The 17004-nt window shown below is 40.9% G+C and overlaps 3 protein-coding genes across 5 annotated transcripts in view; 1 reads left to right on the plus strand and 2 right to left on the minus strand.

Moving 5' to 3' along the window:
- Positions 1 to 74: 74 nt before the first annotated feature.
- On the minus strand, positions 75 to 11270 carry twf1a (twinfilin actin-binding protein 1a). The gene is made up of 9 exons (XM_037767546.1): positions 11113 to 11270; positions 8678 to 8758; positions 8336 to 8514; positions 6927 to 7022; positions 6633 to 6737; positions 4058 to 4183; positions 2938 to 3088; positions 2690 to 2811; positions 75 to 1218 (listed from the first exon to the last, which is right to left on the minus strand). The coding sequence occupies exons 1-9, from the start codon at positions 11135 to 11137 to the stop codon at positions 1054 to 1056; spliced, it is 1050 nt and encodes a 349-aa protein (XP_037623474.1). The 5' UTR covers positions 11138 to 11270; the 3' UTR covers positions 75 to 1053.
- Positions 11271 to 14237: 2967 nt separating this feature from the next.
- Positions 14238 to 17004, plus strand: part of tmem117 (transmembrane protein 117) — a 56781-nt gene continuing 54014 nt past the window's right edge. The window contains exons 1-2 of one of the 3 annotated variants that reach the window (XM_037767721.1): positions 16508 to 16747; positions 16892 to 16937. In XM_037767721.1, coding sequence (XP_037623649.1) covers positions 16900 to 16937 — 38 coding nt within the window. In that variant the 5' untranslated portion in view covers positions 16508 to 16747; positions 16892 to 16899. Of the gene's footprint in view, positions 14367 to 16507; positions 16938 to 17004 lie in introns of those variants that run through there. The other 2 variants (XM_037767722.1, XM_037767720.1) reach the window with 2 other exon arrangements.
- LOC119486624 (gibberellin-regulated protein 14-like) lies at positions 14827 to 15438 on the minus strand. The gene has a single exon (XM_037766867.1). It carries the CDS (start codon positions 15436 to 15438, stop codon positions 14827 to 14829), a length of 612 nt encoding a protein of 203 aa, XP_037622795.1.

Raw genomic sequence — 17004 nt, forward strand, 5'->3', positions numbered from 1 at the left:
AAAGATTTGTAAGAAAACAAATAAGACCAAACATGATGATTTTTTTCTATTAGAATGACACTGTATGAATATAAAGGAAAGGATATTCCTTTCGAACATGAGGTGAGCTAAGTAGTTTGCCTAATATTAATCGCTAGACCAGTGGATGTGGCAACATTTGTTTTTTAATCAAGGTACTTGTAGTATTCCCTTTCCTATCCAGGTTGCTTGGTGCCCGTTTGAAGGGGGAACCAGCAAAGTGTGAGCAGCTTCCTCTTCAGTGAAATGGGAGAAGTATTGATGTCATATTTCTGGAAGCCCCTGTTGTTTCCACTGTGATCCTCACTGACACAGACAATCACCAGAACAGACCAGACTCTTTATCATAGAGCATCACACAGCTACAATTATGTACATTTACAGCACTTGCATAGAAAAATAAGTTTCTCAGCAGATGATTTTTCATGTAAACCACAGTTATATCAAAAAAGAAGTCAATTTTTCCAATATAAAATGCACTGTTAAAATGAATCAATAGACACAAGTGGGAATAATTCAATCTTTTCTGCTTTGGAGCACCACATTGTGCAAACAGTAGGACACAAATTCAACACATTAGACACGGAAAAAAAACATTAATTGACACAGACTTAAGGAATGCAAGTTAAGAATTCGAGCATGTGAACTCAAAAAGTGGGGGTTTTATCATATTGGCGCAGGTTCACATTCGTCACACTAACATTTTTTTTTAAAGTCTCAGAACTGGCAACAATGTAAAAACCTCAAGCTTGACTTTGTTTGGGACTCTTTGAATCGTGAATGAATTGTGACTGTACTAACATACATAAATATGCTTCCATTTGGCAAGCTACAAATGGAAATTCTGAAGTGTGTCATTGCTCAGTTGTCCTTGGCGTGCATAGTTGGGTCTCTGGGGAACTTTGTGGGGATTTGAAGTTGTCGTCTTATTCTTTTAAACAAGCGTGGCAAATATGATTCCCCCCCATCGCAGGAATGTTCCACTGTGGAACGTGCCAGGGGTGGAGGTGGAGGTGGTCGGGTGCTGAGGTCTGTTTAATCTTCCTCCTCTGCCTCTGCGGGTGGTCGGGTGATGCGGCGGCCGCCCCTCTTTCCGGGGCCTTTGGGCTTGGCGAAGGCCTGCTTGTGTGCATGCTGCTTGGGATGCACCTCATCGTACATGAAATCACTGGTCAACTCAGCCCCATCGTCAATCTCCAACTGGGAAACAGATTAAAAAAATATGAGCGGATGGACTCTCAGAATCAACTTAAACTCACGCTGAGAGAAATACGGTTTCTACCTTTTGATCTGTTACAAATATCATTTTAAACTCTGTATGACCCATACTACACACATCACCTCATGAATTTACTTTCCTTTAAAGACTCTGAAGATCAAGCAGCTTCAAAATGTTGTAAAGGTTTTTACTGTCAATCGATTAAAATAGTTCATCGCGATTAATCGCACATTTTTTATCCGTTCAAAATGAACCTTAAAGGGAGATTTATCAAGTATTTAATACTCTTATCAACATGGGAGTGGACAAATATGATTGCTTTGTGAATATGAAAGTATATATTTATTATTGTAAATCAATTAACAACACAAAACAATGACAGATATTGATCCAGAAACCCTCACAGGTACTGCATTTAGCATAAAACAATATGCTTCAATCATAACATGGCAAACTGCAGCCCAACAGGCAACAACAGCTGTCAGTGTGTCAGTGTGCTGACTTGACTATGACTTGACCCCAAACTGCATGTGATTATCATAAAGTGGGCATGTCTGTAAAGGGGAGACTCATGGGTACACATAGAACCCATTTACATTCACTGATCTGGAGGTCAGAGGTCAAGGGACCCCTCTGAAAATGGCCATGACAGTTTTTCCTCGCCAAAATGTAGTGTAAGTTTGGAGTGTTTAACCTCCTTCACGATAAGTTAGTATGACATGGTTGGTACCGATGAATTCATCAGGTTTTTGTAGTTTCATATGATGCCAGTATCTTCACTCTAGCTTTAAAACAGATTCTCCAAAAGATCAAATTGCATCAATGCGTTAAAGAAATTAGTGGCGTTAAAACGAATTTGCGTTGACGTGTTATTACCACGTTATTACCATGTTATTACCACGTTAACTTACAGCCCTAGTTATTTTACATTAGAGATTTCTGTCTTGTGTCGGCTGTGCTTTTCTCACTGGTTTGAAGTGAACACTGTTCATTTGGAAAAAAGTGATGTCATGTAGTTTTGCGCATAAATAAAGAATTAAGCAGAATGTGAATGACAACATGTGACGGTCACACTTCAATCAAATCTAATCTATGTCTATAAAAACTTCAATTCAAATAGTTCAAATAGTTCAGTTTGCTGTCATATATAACAAAGAAAAGTATTTGAGAAGCTGGAATCAGTGAATTTTTGCTTGAAAAATGACGATCGATCATCAAAATAGTTCGACTAATCGTTGCAGCTCTAGATCAAACCGCACCCACATAATCCTGACAGAGTTATTAAGTGTTAAACTCTTAATAAATGATACCCAATGATGTTATTTATTTTTTGTAGAAATACAAAATATAGATTTAAAAGCAAGTTTTCAAGGGCTTAAAGTTTGTGACAAAGATGATCAAGATTTGCATACTGCTGATCGCAGTCTTTTATCACGGTAGATAGTTTCTCACCTTTTTCTCAATCTCGAGCTGGAGTTTGTTCTCCACCATGTCGACCAAGGAATTTTTGGAGCTGGAATACAGCATCCTCTCTCGGATGCTACAACTGTACCCGGGCATAGAATAAATGAAGACTGCAAAAGGAAAAGAATAAAAAGGACAATGAGAGGAGCGGACAGAAAGTAGCATTCAGAGCAACATAAAAGAACGGAGCTGTACAGAAATAACAGGATGTGTGTCAACTGTGAGAATCTATTCACCTGTGGACTCTAAGTAGTCGCCTTCGTGGGAATGTTTGTAGAGGAAGAAGTGGTAACGTGCAGATTCTTTAGGGATTCTCATCGGCAGGTCTTTCAACTCTGTTGGCTCAGTGCTGCACAACCGAATCAGCTCCTGTTCAGCGTCTACTTCCTGTTGACAGAGGAAATCAAAAGTTACTGTGCTGTTCCAATACATCAGAACGGCAACAATACATCAGACCTTTTAGGGTAAACCAATCCCATGTCCCTCGTAGACTTTAACAGCGTAAAGAGAAGAAGTTGAAACATGTCTTCAAACTTCTACTTTAAACAAACCGGTAATAGTAATAAAGCTCTGCTGAAGAGTGGCTGTGTAGCTGGTTGCACCAACAATATATCCAAAAACGCTGATCTCTGATTTGTTCCCCTGCCGTGTCCTAACAAAGATTTAATAAAGGGGCTTTATGGCTCCAAGCTATAGACCAGACCAACATGGCTTTATGGCTCCAAGCTATAGACCAGACCAGCATCACATCATCTCTGAGGCTGCGCTCCCTTTTCCTTTTTAAGTACCCATATGTGCCGGCCTGATGTATGTACTAAAAGTAAAAAAGAGAATGTGATTTGGTACGCAGCGTTTCTCTCGAGGTTGGAGGCTTGCGGTTGTGACCAGGAAGTTCCTGCTTTGACTTCCAGACCAATTAGGAAAATCTGGGTTGGGACAGTGAATAAAGAAAAAATCTCCCCTCCGCTCTCAGGTGTCTGAGTGAAACATTTACTCAACAGTTGCTGGTGTAAACTTTCACCGGATAAATAGAACGAAACATGCCGCTGTCTTGAAAAGCTTCTAGGATAACAGATAAAAAGGGAACTGAGACAAAGCAGCAACAGCACCACAATTATCCTTTTGTACTTTGCCCTGATCTGATCTTGTGACACAAACCCTCTGAATTTCAATGAGAGGAACAAAAGGCTTTTTGGTCAAGTCATTGTTTCGGTCTGTAAACAACTCCCGACCAAAAACATCTCCCACATCCCTCCAAACAATATAGAAAGAAAGACAGAGAATTGATTTGCTTAATCAAATTATTGATCCAGCAAAGGTCACCAGCTCACGAATGATCTGCTCTTAAGGACTCACCAGTTGTACGTAATTCAGTTGTTTGTCCCTAAAACGTTCAAGTGCTGCAACAGCGTCTGAGTGAATGGGGAAGGCCACTCCCTGCAGAGTCTGCTGCTTGGTGTCCACGCTGATGTCCGTCTGCACCTGAACACACCACAAACACACCACAAACACACATACAAACATCACAAACACACACACATCACAAACACACACACACACACCACAAACACACACACAAACATCACAAACACATCACAAAACAAAACACAAGGCACTTTAGTTTTCTATTACCCCCATAATAGAGACATCAGTGAGGTCATTAATAAGACTGACCAGTGCAAATATTTCATTTGCCTTCAAATACAAATACATATAAAAAAGTCAGTTCTTTATTAACAGGTATATTTATGCAGAAACAGCCTCCAACACCCAAATGAATTACTGAATCGATAACTTGTGATAAACAGTAAGCATGGGGTTTGCCAATACAACTCAACAAATGTGCAATATCTTACTGTTTTTATAGGTCACAGCAAAGACACATTTTCTATTTATAATTTTTTTACTGTATATATATATATATATATATATATATATTTAGGATAATATATATATATGTACTGTATGCACCGTCAGGAGTGCTACTTTTTTGTGATAATTTTTCTTAGGATTTGAAGATATGTATCAGAAATTATTAAAAAAATACATACATAATTCAAAACAATACAATAATTTAAAAAATGAAAACTAATATTTAAAATAATAATAAATAAATAAAAATAATAAAATTATTACTAATAATGATAATAATACCCCCCCAAAAAATAAAAATAAAAACAAACAAACAAAAATAATAATAATGGCAACTGCAACCCCCCCAAATAGATCTCCATGTTAATATCATTGTTCTTTGTGCAACGACAATAAAGGAATTATATTCTATTCTACACACACACGCACACACATCCAGAAGCCACATGACCACATTATGTTGACATGCTGGTGATATTATGTCATCATGCTGAGTTCTCACTCAGAATAATGACTTGTGGATGAGTGAAATAGAATAAATATTCTTCATTTTAGTCATCAGAAAGTGAAACGATGTGTGCAACAAGCAGCTTGAACGCTGGAGCATGATGATGATGATGATGATGATGATTACATGAGGTGCTTGTATCAGCAGTGACAAGGCGCCTCCACGAAATCCCACAGAAAAGTGGAAATGCTGGAGGGGGATTACACTGATGGATTGCATCTATTTTTAGATCCCTGTTTCCACAAAATGAAATGCCGTGCAAACATGATTGAGCCTCCGATGTAGCTACCTCGCATACCAAAAAGGATTGCGGCTCTTTTATCCATCTGCTTAGTAAAAGTCAGGCGGTCTCCGAGGCACAGCAATGATAAATATTTCAAAGCCTCTTTCTCATCCAGGGCGGTCCAGATTAATGCTATATTATCTTCCTTCAACAGCTGGTCAAGTAGGACGAGCACAAACCTCACTTCCCATTTTGCTCTGCTGGTTTTTAATTGACCTTACTTTGCTCAAACACGCCCATATATGGTAAGAAAGACAGTTCCTGTTTGTGTAGCAGGCTGGGAGAGCAGCAATTAGAACAGGTAGTCTCTCAGAAAACAAGAACAGTTCACTCAGGGTTAATTTATAGTCTGAATAGTGAAACTTCAGCTGCTGTTTTCTTTTACTTTCTGTCAGGTGGAGTCCATCTGGCTGCCCTGAAGCCCTTCACATCAGCAGTGTAAACACAGCTAGCGTCATGGATATCACATTACAGCCTTTATCTTTTCACTGCAAACAACAAAGAGCAAAGCACAATGATACAGCTCACCTGTGCTCCATGCAAAATCACTACCAAGTACTCAAAAATACAGAGCATTCACATTTGCATGTAACTCTCCTAACATGGAAATAATCATTTGTATAATAACAATTAATAATAATATAACACCCATAAAGAGCTCTTCTTTAACCACTCTGTCTGTTGCTCAAGCTGAATCAGGTTTATGACTGTAAATAAGAACTCTTATGGGTGTGTGCTGTCCAAGAGCTAATAGATTCATCTCTGCCAACATCCTCCTGTTCTAATGCATCAGCATCTTTGCACTGTGTTGATACTGCCGGGCAAGCATATGCACACTTGCACTGCTGCTGACCTTGTGCTGTTTTGGAAGGAGTGCCATCATTGATACTCCACACCGTCTCTGGTGGGATTTACATCTCTCACACACACACACACACACACACACACACACACACACACACACACACACACACACACACACAGGAGATGTGATTAGGGAGAAGAATAATGCTGTGAGCCGAGGTAAGCTATTTTTCTCCCCACAGAAGCCTAGAAGTGTAAGGATGACGTACTGTCGTCCCTTTTCAGAACTGAAACCGAGAACAAACCTAATCCACCCCCACATCAGAGCAGACTGAAGCCATACAACTTGCAGGATGCACACAAAGGCACGGTGAAGTGCATCATTTCCTCGGAGATGATCTCAAATAGAAACGATGACCAAGACATGAAATGAAAATGTCTCGTCTGTGTTTGTGTGTTTGTACCTCATTTAGTTTAATCTGTCTCAGCTCCTCCTCTGCAGCAGTGAGGGGCAGGGGAGCAGCCTGCAAGGTTAGATATTTCCTGTATCCGCTGAGAGTCACTTCATCCTGGGGGGGGAATAAACAGCACAATCACACATCATACAGCAATGTAAACTGACTCACTGATACATCATTTCTCATGTCAGTTGCCATAAATGTACAAGACGGAAGCTTAACTTGTTTTAGGTTAGGCTTCTGAAAGTTTGTGGTTGAAACTGGAGGTCATATAAGAGGTTTTACAGTTGTTAAACAAACCTTTGTGGTTCCGAAAATCTCATCCTTGATGTGCCCGCCTCCAAACTCTTTCTTCAGTGTGGCTCTGGTAGCAGCATATAACATTTTATTTCGCACCTGTTGAGAATATGAAGACATTTTATTATTCAGAATATTATTTCAGTCATTATGTTACACAGTTGATTATAAAGATGGGTGTGAATCTGGAAGCTTCTAAGCTTTAGTTATCTTTTCCTTCTTGCTCTGTTATGAGTGAGTTATACTGTTTCTTATAGAGACAATAAAGAACAATATGGGATGGCAAAAGAGGCATTCATGTTATGAACATAACTGCGATTGTGTTGGATGATTGACTATATTCTTGAGAAGGTTTTCATGTAAACTAAGTTTCGGTTTAAATTTAGTGTCACTCACCAAAACGCACTGAGTGCATCGTTGAGTTCTAATATTATGAATGCATTTCCTCCCTCACAAGACATTTGCAAGCCGATTTCTTTTTAATGATTTTGCAACCTGCCTCGTTTACATCCATGTTTACATGCTAGCAATCTTCTTCCTCCCTGCCTTTGCTGATGCATTTCTACGTTTCATAGTGTTAACGCCACCTGTAGATCGAAGAACAGACCAAAAAGGGATCCACTCATAAAGACCTTGCTCCATAGCAGTAACTCCACAGGTTAACTATAACGGCCCTCTGAAAGTGATTTTTCATTTTAAGGCTATATAAATAAAGTTGACTTGGGTTGACTCGAGGCAGCAGTATGCGCTGGTTGCGAAAGGATTTTTGCAACTTCCAGGCAAGCCTCAACCTGAAGCACTACGCTTTGAGCGAGAGGGCAGGAATGTTAAGCTCAGTTATGGCAGTCAGAAAGTGAATCTGAGCTCAAGTCCACCATGCAGTTAGAGGGCCACAAATATCCTGCATGGCACTTTATTTTGGCATTGGCCTATCCTTGCAACATTCCTCTTTCCACTGCTACAGAAACAACATTTGTATGTCTATTTGTCATGGCTATTTTTGAATCACAGTGACTCCGTCCTCCTACAAGTGGTTCATCAAGTTGTAATGGAACACAACGACTTAGAGTGACACTGTATGGGTCAAGAACAAATGTAAATGCAAATGCAAAACACACATTTGCATGAGAAGGAAACAACAAAGCAAGATAAGCCTACATCACCTAAAAGAGGGTGCATTTTAAGTCAGAGATGGGAGGTTTAGAATAAGCACCATGTTATTTAGAAAGCACCATAATCTACCCGTGTTTAGATTTCAAGAGGTCTGTTAGGGAATAATGACTGCACTGCTGTCCACATTTATCCAGTTTTCCAACAAGCATACAAAGAACTGCAGCCTTGATGTGGCAACCCCGCCCATCGCATACTCAAAAAGCTATTCATTAAAGCCGGTCTGGGCTTGGTTTTCTTACAATAGAGCTGTCTGGTGACCAGGCAAGGAGGACCCACTCGTAGCCCTGGTTGTTAGTGGAGTCCAGCCGGTACAGAATATAGCAGGGCACGTCGTCCTCGAGGAGGGGCAGCACTAAGGAATCATACTCCTGGTCCCACTTCTTGGATGCTCTCCCGGTGGTGCCCATAGTCAGCTGCTCTGGAAAGCAGATGTGTGCAACAGAAAAATCAGCAGTGCATGGATTTGTTAGTCATGTTGACATTCTAACGTCAGCTTGGGAAGAAGTACGAGTTAAGAGTTTTCTTGGCAGACGAAGCTGTAAACAAACACTAGTCTAGGACTCGGGCACACTGCTGCTTACCGCCATCAATGACGACCTTTAAGACTCGATATTGGTCTCCGCTTCTGGCAGTGGCAAAGACATCTTTCACATCGTTACCCGCTGAGGAAAGACAGAGAAGGGAGTCAGTCTCCTGCTGCTTTAAACAGACACTTGCTTGACAACAGCACACTCTTGCTAACATGGCTGTTTTGAGCTCTGGATTGCAAGTTTCCACCTCAAAGTTTTTATCTTACTAACCTGTGAAAACCAACCAGATGTTAGACACAATACAAAGACCACATAATTATCATCTCATTGAGCTTTTTTAACAAATATATTTAAATCATCCCTTACATTTTCACACTGAGTCAAGCAGAAAAAACATATAACTGGGCAACATTGAAAAATACAGCAAAATACTATATTTTATAGAATTTGTTAGAGTAACCAGAAGGTTGTTGGGTTTCGCTCAGCAACACTTCAGTAGTACAGATGTGACTGAAGGCTGACCACCTTTGACACCAAACCCAGGCACAATAAAACAGGTCTGTAATTCCCATTCAAACCAGTGTATTAACAGTTTTAGTCACAATGACTCTGCGGTTTTCCTTTCTAACAACCCTGCCAACGCTGGGGAACAACTACAAATACAAGTATGATTGCAATATGATTGCTATTTATTTAATTGATTATTTTCTTTTGATAAATCACGTAGGAAGGAACAGTTCCTTATAACACAGATAGGGCGGTAAATGGTTAAACACCATAACACATTATATTGCAACATATACAACACTTTTTCCACAGGGTTTAGTACTTTCAAGCACTGGGATTCACTTTGATTTTTCTCTGCTTGTATAGTCTAGTCAGCTATAGACATGCATGTGCAAGCAGTTTGACTTAGAATGAGCCCTGCATTAGCAAAACATGTAAAAATAACAACTTTAGTCTGCTATAGAATAACTTGACTGATTTTGACAGGGGAGGAAAACACACACACATAAGAACTGATTATACCTTTAATTTTAAGATAATTTACATAAAACACACTGTTGAACGGTGGCATGTAGGGTTAGTAAGTAGAGACATTTAACATCTGTCTATCATTAACTTAAACATAATTTGCAGGTTGTTTTACCTCGAAACAGGATGTCAACATTTCAGCGGTGCTGCTGGTATTTATAACAGCACATCACGCCCTACTGAAGTATATCTTTATAATAACACAGTGAAGGTTCATGTCAGTGCTATTCACATATCTATATGAACACCGGTCGGCTCTACCAGGCCAGCAGTGTGTTTAAATGAAGGCGTCGCCCATTTAGAAGGCTAAACTAACGTTACAGGATTTAAGCTTTAGAAGAAGATATGACAATAAATGACACTTGAACTATTGTGGGGAACATATATGGAGTAGCTGTGATTTCTGTGGCTCATACTCAGGCTAAATACTCAGGGATTATGTCTCATAGTCCTGAAAGTGCCCCAACAGGGCACCGCTGATCACACAGCAGCAAAGGGGATAGTGCAAAAAACAAGATGCATCACAGCTAACACAGCTAAACAAAGTGTAACAACATATGAACCATTTAAATAGAAGGAAGTATAAAAATAGGAGCAGTATATACAGTATTGACAATAAACAGACAATAAACAAAATTGCACAAGTGGAAAATGATATTGCACAGTGAGAATGAATGAATGAATGAAAAATATCAGGTTATTGTCAGTTGTTGGTGTGTAAGTGTTCTGTCTGACAGCTGAGGGAAGGATAACTTTACTCTGCTAGAGAATAAAGAGACTGATTTTGACAGGGGAGAAAAACACACACACATAAGAACTGATCATACATTACATTTTAAGATAATTTACATAAAACACAATGTTAAAGGGTGGCATGTAGGGTTAGTAAATAGGGGCATTTATAATCCTTGTCTATCATAATTTGCAGGTTGTTTTACCTCAAAACAGGCTGTAAACATTTCTGCAGATCTGCTGCCATATTTAACAGCACTTTATAATACCACAGTGAAGGTTAATGCCAGTTATTCACATATGTACCAGGCCAGCAGCTGTTTAAATGAAGGCGTTGCCCATCATGCAGAAGGCTAAACTAACATTACAGGATGTCAGCTTTATGCTCAGAAGCTATTGCATATAAATGGAGTTTGTGGGGAACAAATCTGCAGTAGCTGTGATTTCTGTGGCTCATACTGAGGCTAGATACTCAGAGATTATGTGTCATAGTGCTGAAAGTGACTGCTGATCACACACACACACACACACACACACACACACACACACATCATGGTAGCTCACAGCTCACAGAGCTAGCTGGGAGCGGCTAGCTAACTGTAGCTAGCTCCTCGTTGAGATGAAGAGTAGCAGCTAGTTAACACTATTAAACACTCTCAATCAGCAGAATGTATATATAGAGAAGGACAGAAAGATGTAAAGCAAAGAGACTGATCTACCTTTAATGCCCGTTTGATGTGACATGGTGTGTTTCTGTCGTCAGTCGGAGGATGAAGAGCTGAAGAGCTGATCAGATCAGAGAAACCAGGCAGAGAAACAGGAAGTGGACTACAGCCAGAAGACACGCCCACAATGTGTCGTCATCAACATCACAAATCACATGACACAGTCACACTGTTTATTTAAATGTTACTTATACTTCATCTCATACTTATACTTAGTTATTTTAATATCATTTCGTATTAATAAATAATTCATAATTAAACATAAATATTGTGTATTACAATAATTAAAAAACAACAACATAATAATAATAATAATTATTATTATAATAATAATGATAATCATCATCATCATCATCATCATCATCATCATCATCATCATCATCACAATCGTAATAGTTAAAAAAAATGTACAGTGTCAGAGGAAGTATTCATATCCTTTTCATAAGTAAAAGTAGTAATACCACAGTGTAAATAATAACCCATTACAAGTAAAAATACTGCATTCAGAATTTTACTTTTGTTATTATTATGTATTATATTATCGGATTCCAATGCATAAACTTGTAAGCAGCATTTTAATGGCCCTGTCTTTTAGAAGGGGGTGTCTCTAAAACCGTTTTAAGACTTTATTTTAGTTTATAATGTGCTCACCTGTGGCATATCCCTCAATAAGGTATAGTAACCCTATATACTCCATCACAGGAGTACTGGTTGTTTTCCTGTAGCCTTTAACTGATGGAAACTTTAATGTGACAGGTGACAGGGGGGAATCAACAGGGCCCAACAAATTTATTTTGCCCAGGGACCTACTATAATAATAATAATAATAATAATAATAATAATAATAATAATAATAACAATAATAATAATAATAATAATAATAATAATAATAATAATAATAATGTGCTTCTAATAATATTTATTCAGCAGTAAAGGCAGTTTTACTTTAATCGTGGGACATTTATGATGGCGCTGTTGGGTAGGCTAATACAATAATGAAACAACATTGTGAACAATTGTGTATTTTTTTTTAACTCTACTGTCTATAAAAGATATCTGCTTTAAATTGTTTTAATTTAAGTAAAATAATAATAATTGCATATGTAAAATACATTAGATAATTTATATACTAGTAGGGTTCCACTGGTATTGTATAACCGACTGTACAGTGGTGTACTAAAATTATTAGATTGGTTCTTTATATATTTAACTATAGGTTCCTGGTTGGACCTCTATTAAAGCAGGTCAGTTATTGTTCATGTTTCCATGTTGATTTCTGTCTCTGATCTGTGATAAAAGGGAGATTTCTGCCTCTCGTGGCAGCAGATTTTTTTTGGGTGAAATCCTTCAACATCTGGAAGCCAGCGGTTTCCTGTCTCTGCTCTCTGTCCCGCCTACTGCTCCTCAAATAAATAAATAAAGGAATGAAGAGATTTCTACAGCAGTGAAATCCTCCTGTCACCAGAAGGGATCTCAGCTCTGTTGGGTCACAAACCGGTCACACCACACACAGTCACACCGGAAACAACGTCAACCCGTCTTCGAAATAAGAGTGTGTCACTTAAAAAGAAGATTAATGTATTCCTAGTTCCACATTCACAAAGTGTAAATTTACCCAAAAAAAAGCCTAATTTCTTTGTATTTATGAACAATTTCTTCCTCACAAAACAAAAAAGCAATGAAAACAATGAATGTATGCAATATCTTTAACGTTTTTAAGTGGAATTAATGTCATACTCTTGCGTGTTTTTTTTTTATTATCTATTTATTTATTTATTTTTATTGTGTGTTTTTTTTTTTTTTTTTTAATTTTAGGTTGGTTTTGTTTCATTTCTGTTGTCCTTCTATGTTTGGCACAGCTCTTTGTTTATGTTTATGCTTCTTCTGTATGTAAATGTTTTTAATGTTTTCTGCTGTTACTATGTTACATTTTTGAAATAATAAAATAAATAAAAAATAAAAAATCCCAGCATATTTTGGCCAAAGAACGCATATTGATTGCTTCTATACTCTTTGTTTTGGCTTCACTTCTGCACAGTGGGAGAACGTGGAGAATATAAGTCTATGGTTTATTCCTGTGTTGGATGTTTACTGACAAAAACTTCCAAAAAGCTCGTTATCCGTAGAACATTTTGAAAGGAAATTATCATCACACTTAATTAATGATGTCTAATTATTTTTTGACGTGTTTAGATATATTTTATTTTCTTCTGTACTGTTTTTTGTGTGTATTTCATTGTTTTTATTGGATTGTTTTCCACTGTTTGGTTAGGTTTTTCTGCACATTTTGTGTGCTTCTTGTTGTTTAACTTTTCTTGTATTTTTAAAAGTTATGTTAGTTTAGACATTTCTTCCTTTTTTGTTATTGTTTGTTTTACTCCTGGGGTTGTGTGTGTGTGTGTGTGTGTGTGTGTGTGTGTGTGTGTGTGTGTGTGTGTGTGTGTGTGTGTGTGTGGGGGGGGGTCCTTTGTATAAATAAGCCTGTAAGGCTTCTTGACCTCTCCTGACACATTTCTTGTTTTTTTGTCATTGACTGGATTTTGTGCAGTTTTATATACAGTATGTGCAAATTAAAAAAATTAAAAAAAATAAAAAATAAAAAAAAAATTCATCACCGTTTTATTTTGAAATGCACTAGCGGAAGTGGTGTGTGTGTCCCGGCTCTTACTTGACCCTGGTGAATAATGTGTGTCGGCTACATCGCGCTGCACAGATGCTACGCGCTGCTGCGTGGACTCGGCTATCTCCATCATCCTCTCCTCCAGCAGCAGCAGCGTCTCTCTAACAGCCCAGAACCAGCACCGCCCGGCGGGGGAAGCCGCTGACGAAGCCCCGCCGACCGGCGCTGGACGCTCCAGCATGATGGCTGAGGATCTGGAGGCTTCCTCTGTTGTGTTCCAACAACAGGTCGCCTGGATAATCCCTCCACCACCACTCCCGGTATCATCTCGTGCTCGGGATGATTAGAGCAGCGCTGTCGGGCTGATGTGACAGGAGAACCGGAGAACCGGAGAACCGGAGAACCGGAGAACCGGAGAGCCCGAGCTGGAGCTGGAGCTGGAGCTGGAGCTGGAGCCGGAGCTGGAGCCGGAGCCGGAGAGCCGGAGAGCCAGAGAACCGGAGCCGGAGAGCCGGAGAGCCGGAGCACTGGAGAACCGGAGAGCCGGAGCCGGAGAACCGGAGAGCGGGAGCCGGAGCGGGGCGTCTCGTCCTGGCTGTCAACCTGGGAGCAAAACGGCGTGGAGCAGGTGCTTCCATCATGGTGGTTTATTACATGTAATACTAGTGGAGGTGCAGCCAGCCAGGTAGGGAGGTAGGCAGGTAGGGAGGGAGGGAGGGAGGGAGAGAGGTATTTAAGGAGGTAGGGCTTTCAGGTAGGGAGGTAGGGAGGGAGGGAGAGAGGTATTTAAGGAGGTAGGGCTTTCAGGTAGGGAGGTAGGGAGGGCAGGTTGATAGGGAGGCGGGTAGGTAGGGAGGGAGAGAGGTATTTAAGGAGGTAGGCAAGTAGGTAGGGAGGTAGGGAGGGCAGGTTGATAGGGAGGTAGGGGGGGTAGGGAGGCGGGTAGGTAGGGAGGTAGGGAGGCGGGTAGGGTAGGGAGGTAGGGAGGGAGGTAGGGAAGTAGGGAGGTAGTGACGGAGGTAGGTAGGGAAGTAGGTAGGGAGGGAGGGAGGGAGGGAGGTAGGGAGGTATTTAAGGAGGTAGGGCTTTCAGGTAGGGAGGTAGGGAGGGCAGGTTGATAGGGAGGTAGGGGGGGTAGGGAGGCGGGTAGGTAGGGAGGTAGGGAGGCGGGTAGGGAGGTAGGGAGGGAGGCGGGTAGGGTAGGGAGGTAGGGAGGGAGGTAGGGAAGTAGGGAGGTAGTGAGGTAGGGAGGTAGGCGGGTAGGGTAGGGAGGTAGGGAGGGAGGGAGGTAGGGAGGTAGGCGGGTAGGGTAGGGAGGTAGTGACGGAGGGAGGTAGGGAAGTAGGGAGGGAGGGAGGGAGGTAGGTAGGGAGGTAGTGATGGAGGTAGGTAGGGAAGTAGGGAGGGAGGGAGGGAGGTAGTGATGGAGGGAGGTAGGCGGGTAGGGTAGGGAGGGAGGGAGGTAGGGAGGGAGGGAGGTAGGTAGGGAGGTAGTGACGGAGGTAGGTAGGGAAGTAGGGAGGTAGGGAGGGAGGGAGGTAGGGAGGGAGGTAGGTAGGGAGGTAGTGACGGAGGTAGGTAGGGAAGTAGGGAGGGAGGGAGGGAGGGAGGGAGGGAGGTAGTGATGGAGGGAGGTAGGGCTTGCAGGAATCTCGTCTGTCCCAGATGTCTGTGATGTCGCCGGCCGGCTGCTTCCACATTAAAGTTGTGTAATCAGATAATTCCAGTGAAGCTGTGTTAGTGTTATCTCTCCCAGATACGTGAGGTCGGAGATGTGACATTTGGCGTCATCACTGTTGTGACATTAGAGGGGATGTGTGTGTGTGTGTGTGTGTGTGTGTGTGTGTGTGTGTGTGGTCACACAGACTTATGCTCTTAACACGGTTCGTCCATTCAGGAATTGACAGATCTGGCACCAGTACTGGGGCAGTATCAGGGTGTTTCCTGAAGGACTTATAGAGACTGTTTATATATATTTTGGGTCAGCAGCCTAAATAATGAAATATCTATCTGTGGTTTAGAGAGGAAAGAAGAGTTTAGAGGATGTACCATGATGATAATGTCTTCATTGCATTCCCATCATTATCTATCATATATGCCATACTGCATTTCCCAGATTGATGAGTCCTTTCTGTAGTGTTTGCATGTTCTCTCCATGTTGTCCTTTATCGAACCCAAATATCACAAATTTGCCTCAGGTAAGGTAAGAAAAACTTACCTTAAAAAAATATTCGAACAGGGAAAAAAACTGAAAAAACCTCAGGAAGAGCAACAGAGGAGGGATCCCCCTTTCTGGACGGACAGATGTGCGATAGATGTTGTGTGTACAGAGTAATAACATAATGAAAACACAACATAAGGTGCTCTGGCTGAGTCCCTCTCCATGCATATTTAAGGATTCTCCTGCCTGAAGGCACTGGCCTCAAACTGGGAGCAGATCCCCTGACACAGCCTCTCCTCTTAATGGTTATAACGGGATAAAGACAGAAAAATAATTCAGCATTTTCCCAGGATGATTATTATTAAGTAATAATTCCACCTCCTATTAGTGGAACCAGTAGCTTAACATCACCCAAGAGGGAGCACAGAATGACAAGACAAAACATGATGCCAGTGACATTTAATATGGGTGTTTTTAGTTTGGCAGATCTATTTCTGAAGCCGGGTGCATCATCCGAGTTCCCACTGTGGGGTATTTTAGGAAACCGTGTCAAAGCAGGGAGCCGGTTTGGGAAGTCCAGTCCAGCAAAGTCAGACAGGGAGGCTGTACAGCGAGGGAGTTCAGAGAGAGGAGTTGAATGAATGCAAAAGGGGGGGTGGGCTGTCTGTCGGGAAGTTACTCAAGCGCTGCGGCTGCTTGGCAGGTGTTCCCGAGCAGAGCATCAGCGTAATGCTGCCACAGTTTTGTTTTTTTAAAGGGGCGCACAGAGCTGACAGGCTGAGAGGATAAGCCTTTCAAAAAGCCGGCGCTTTACAGCTAAGCGCTTCAAGACTCTATACCTTATCCAGGTATGACACTTACACCTCAACCTGACTGATGAAGACTTTAGTCTTTACAGCTTTTAACTTCTTGTTTGCAGCTTCTCCTAAAAACTGTGAGCTCAGTTAACACGTTAACTTTTCAACCTGTTTTCATGCTGCTGATTCTTTCAGTGTGCGTGATGGGAAAGTGTCTTTGCATTGAGAAATCTCCATGTAGGTGAGTTGTTGGCACTGGTGCTGATCAGAGTTGTCTGAATTTAGCATAATCCCACCAAACCTCAGTT

The sequence above is a fragment of the Sebastes umbrosus genome, chromosome 4, assembly GCF_015220745.1.
Source record: "Sebastes umbrosus isolate fSebUmb1 chromosome 4, fSebUmb1.pri, whole genome shotgun sequence".
Classification (NCBI taxonomy): domain Eukaryota; kingdom Metazoa; phylum Chordata; class Actinopteri; order Perciformes; family Sebastidae; genus Sebastes; species Sebastes umbrosus.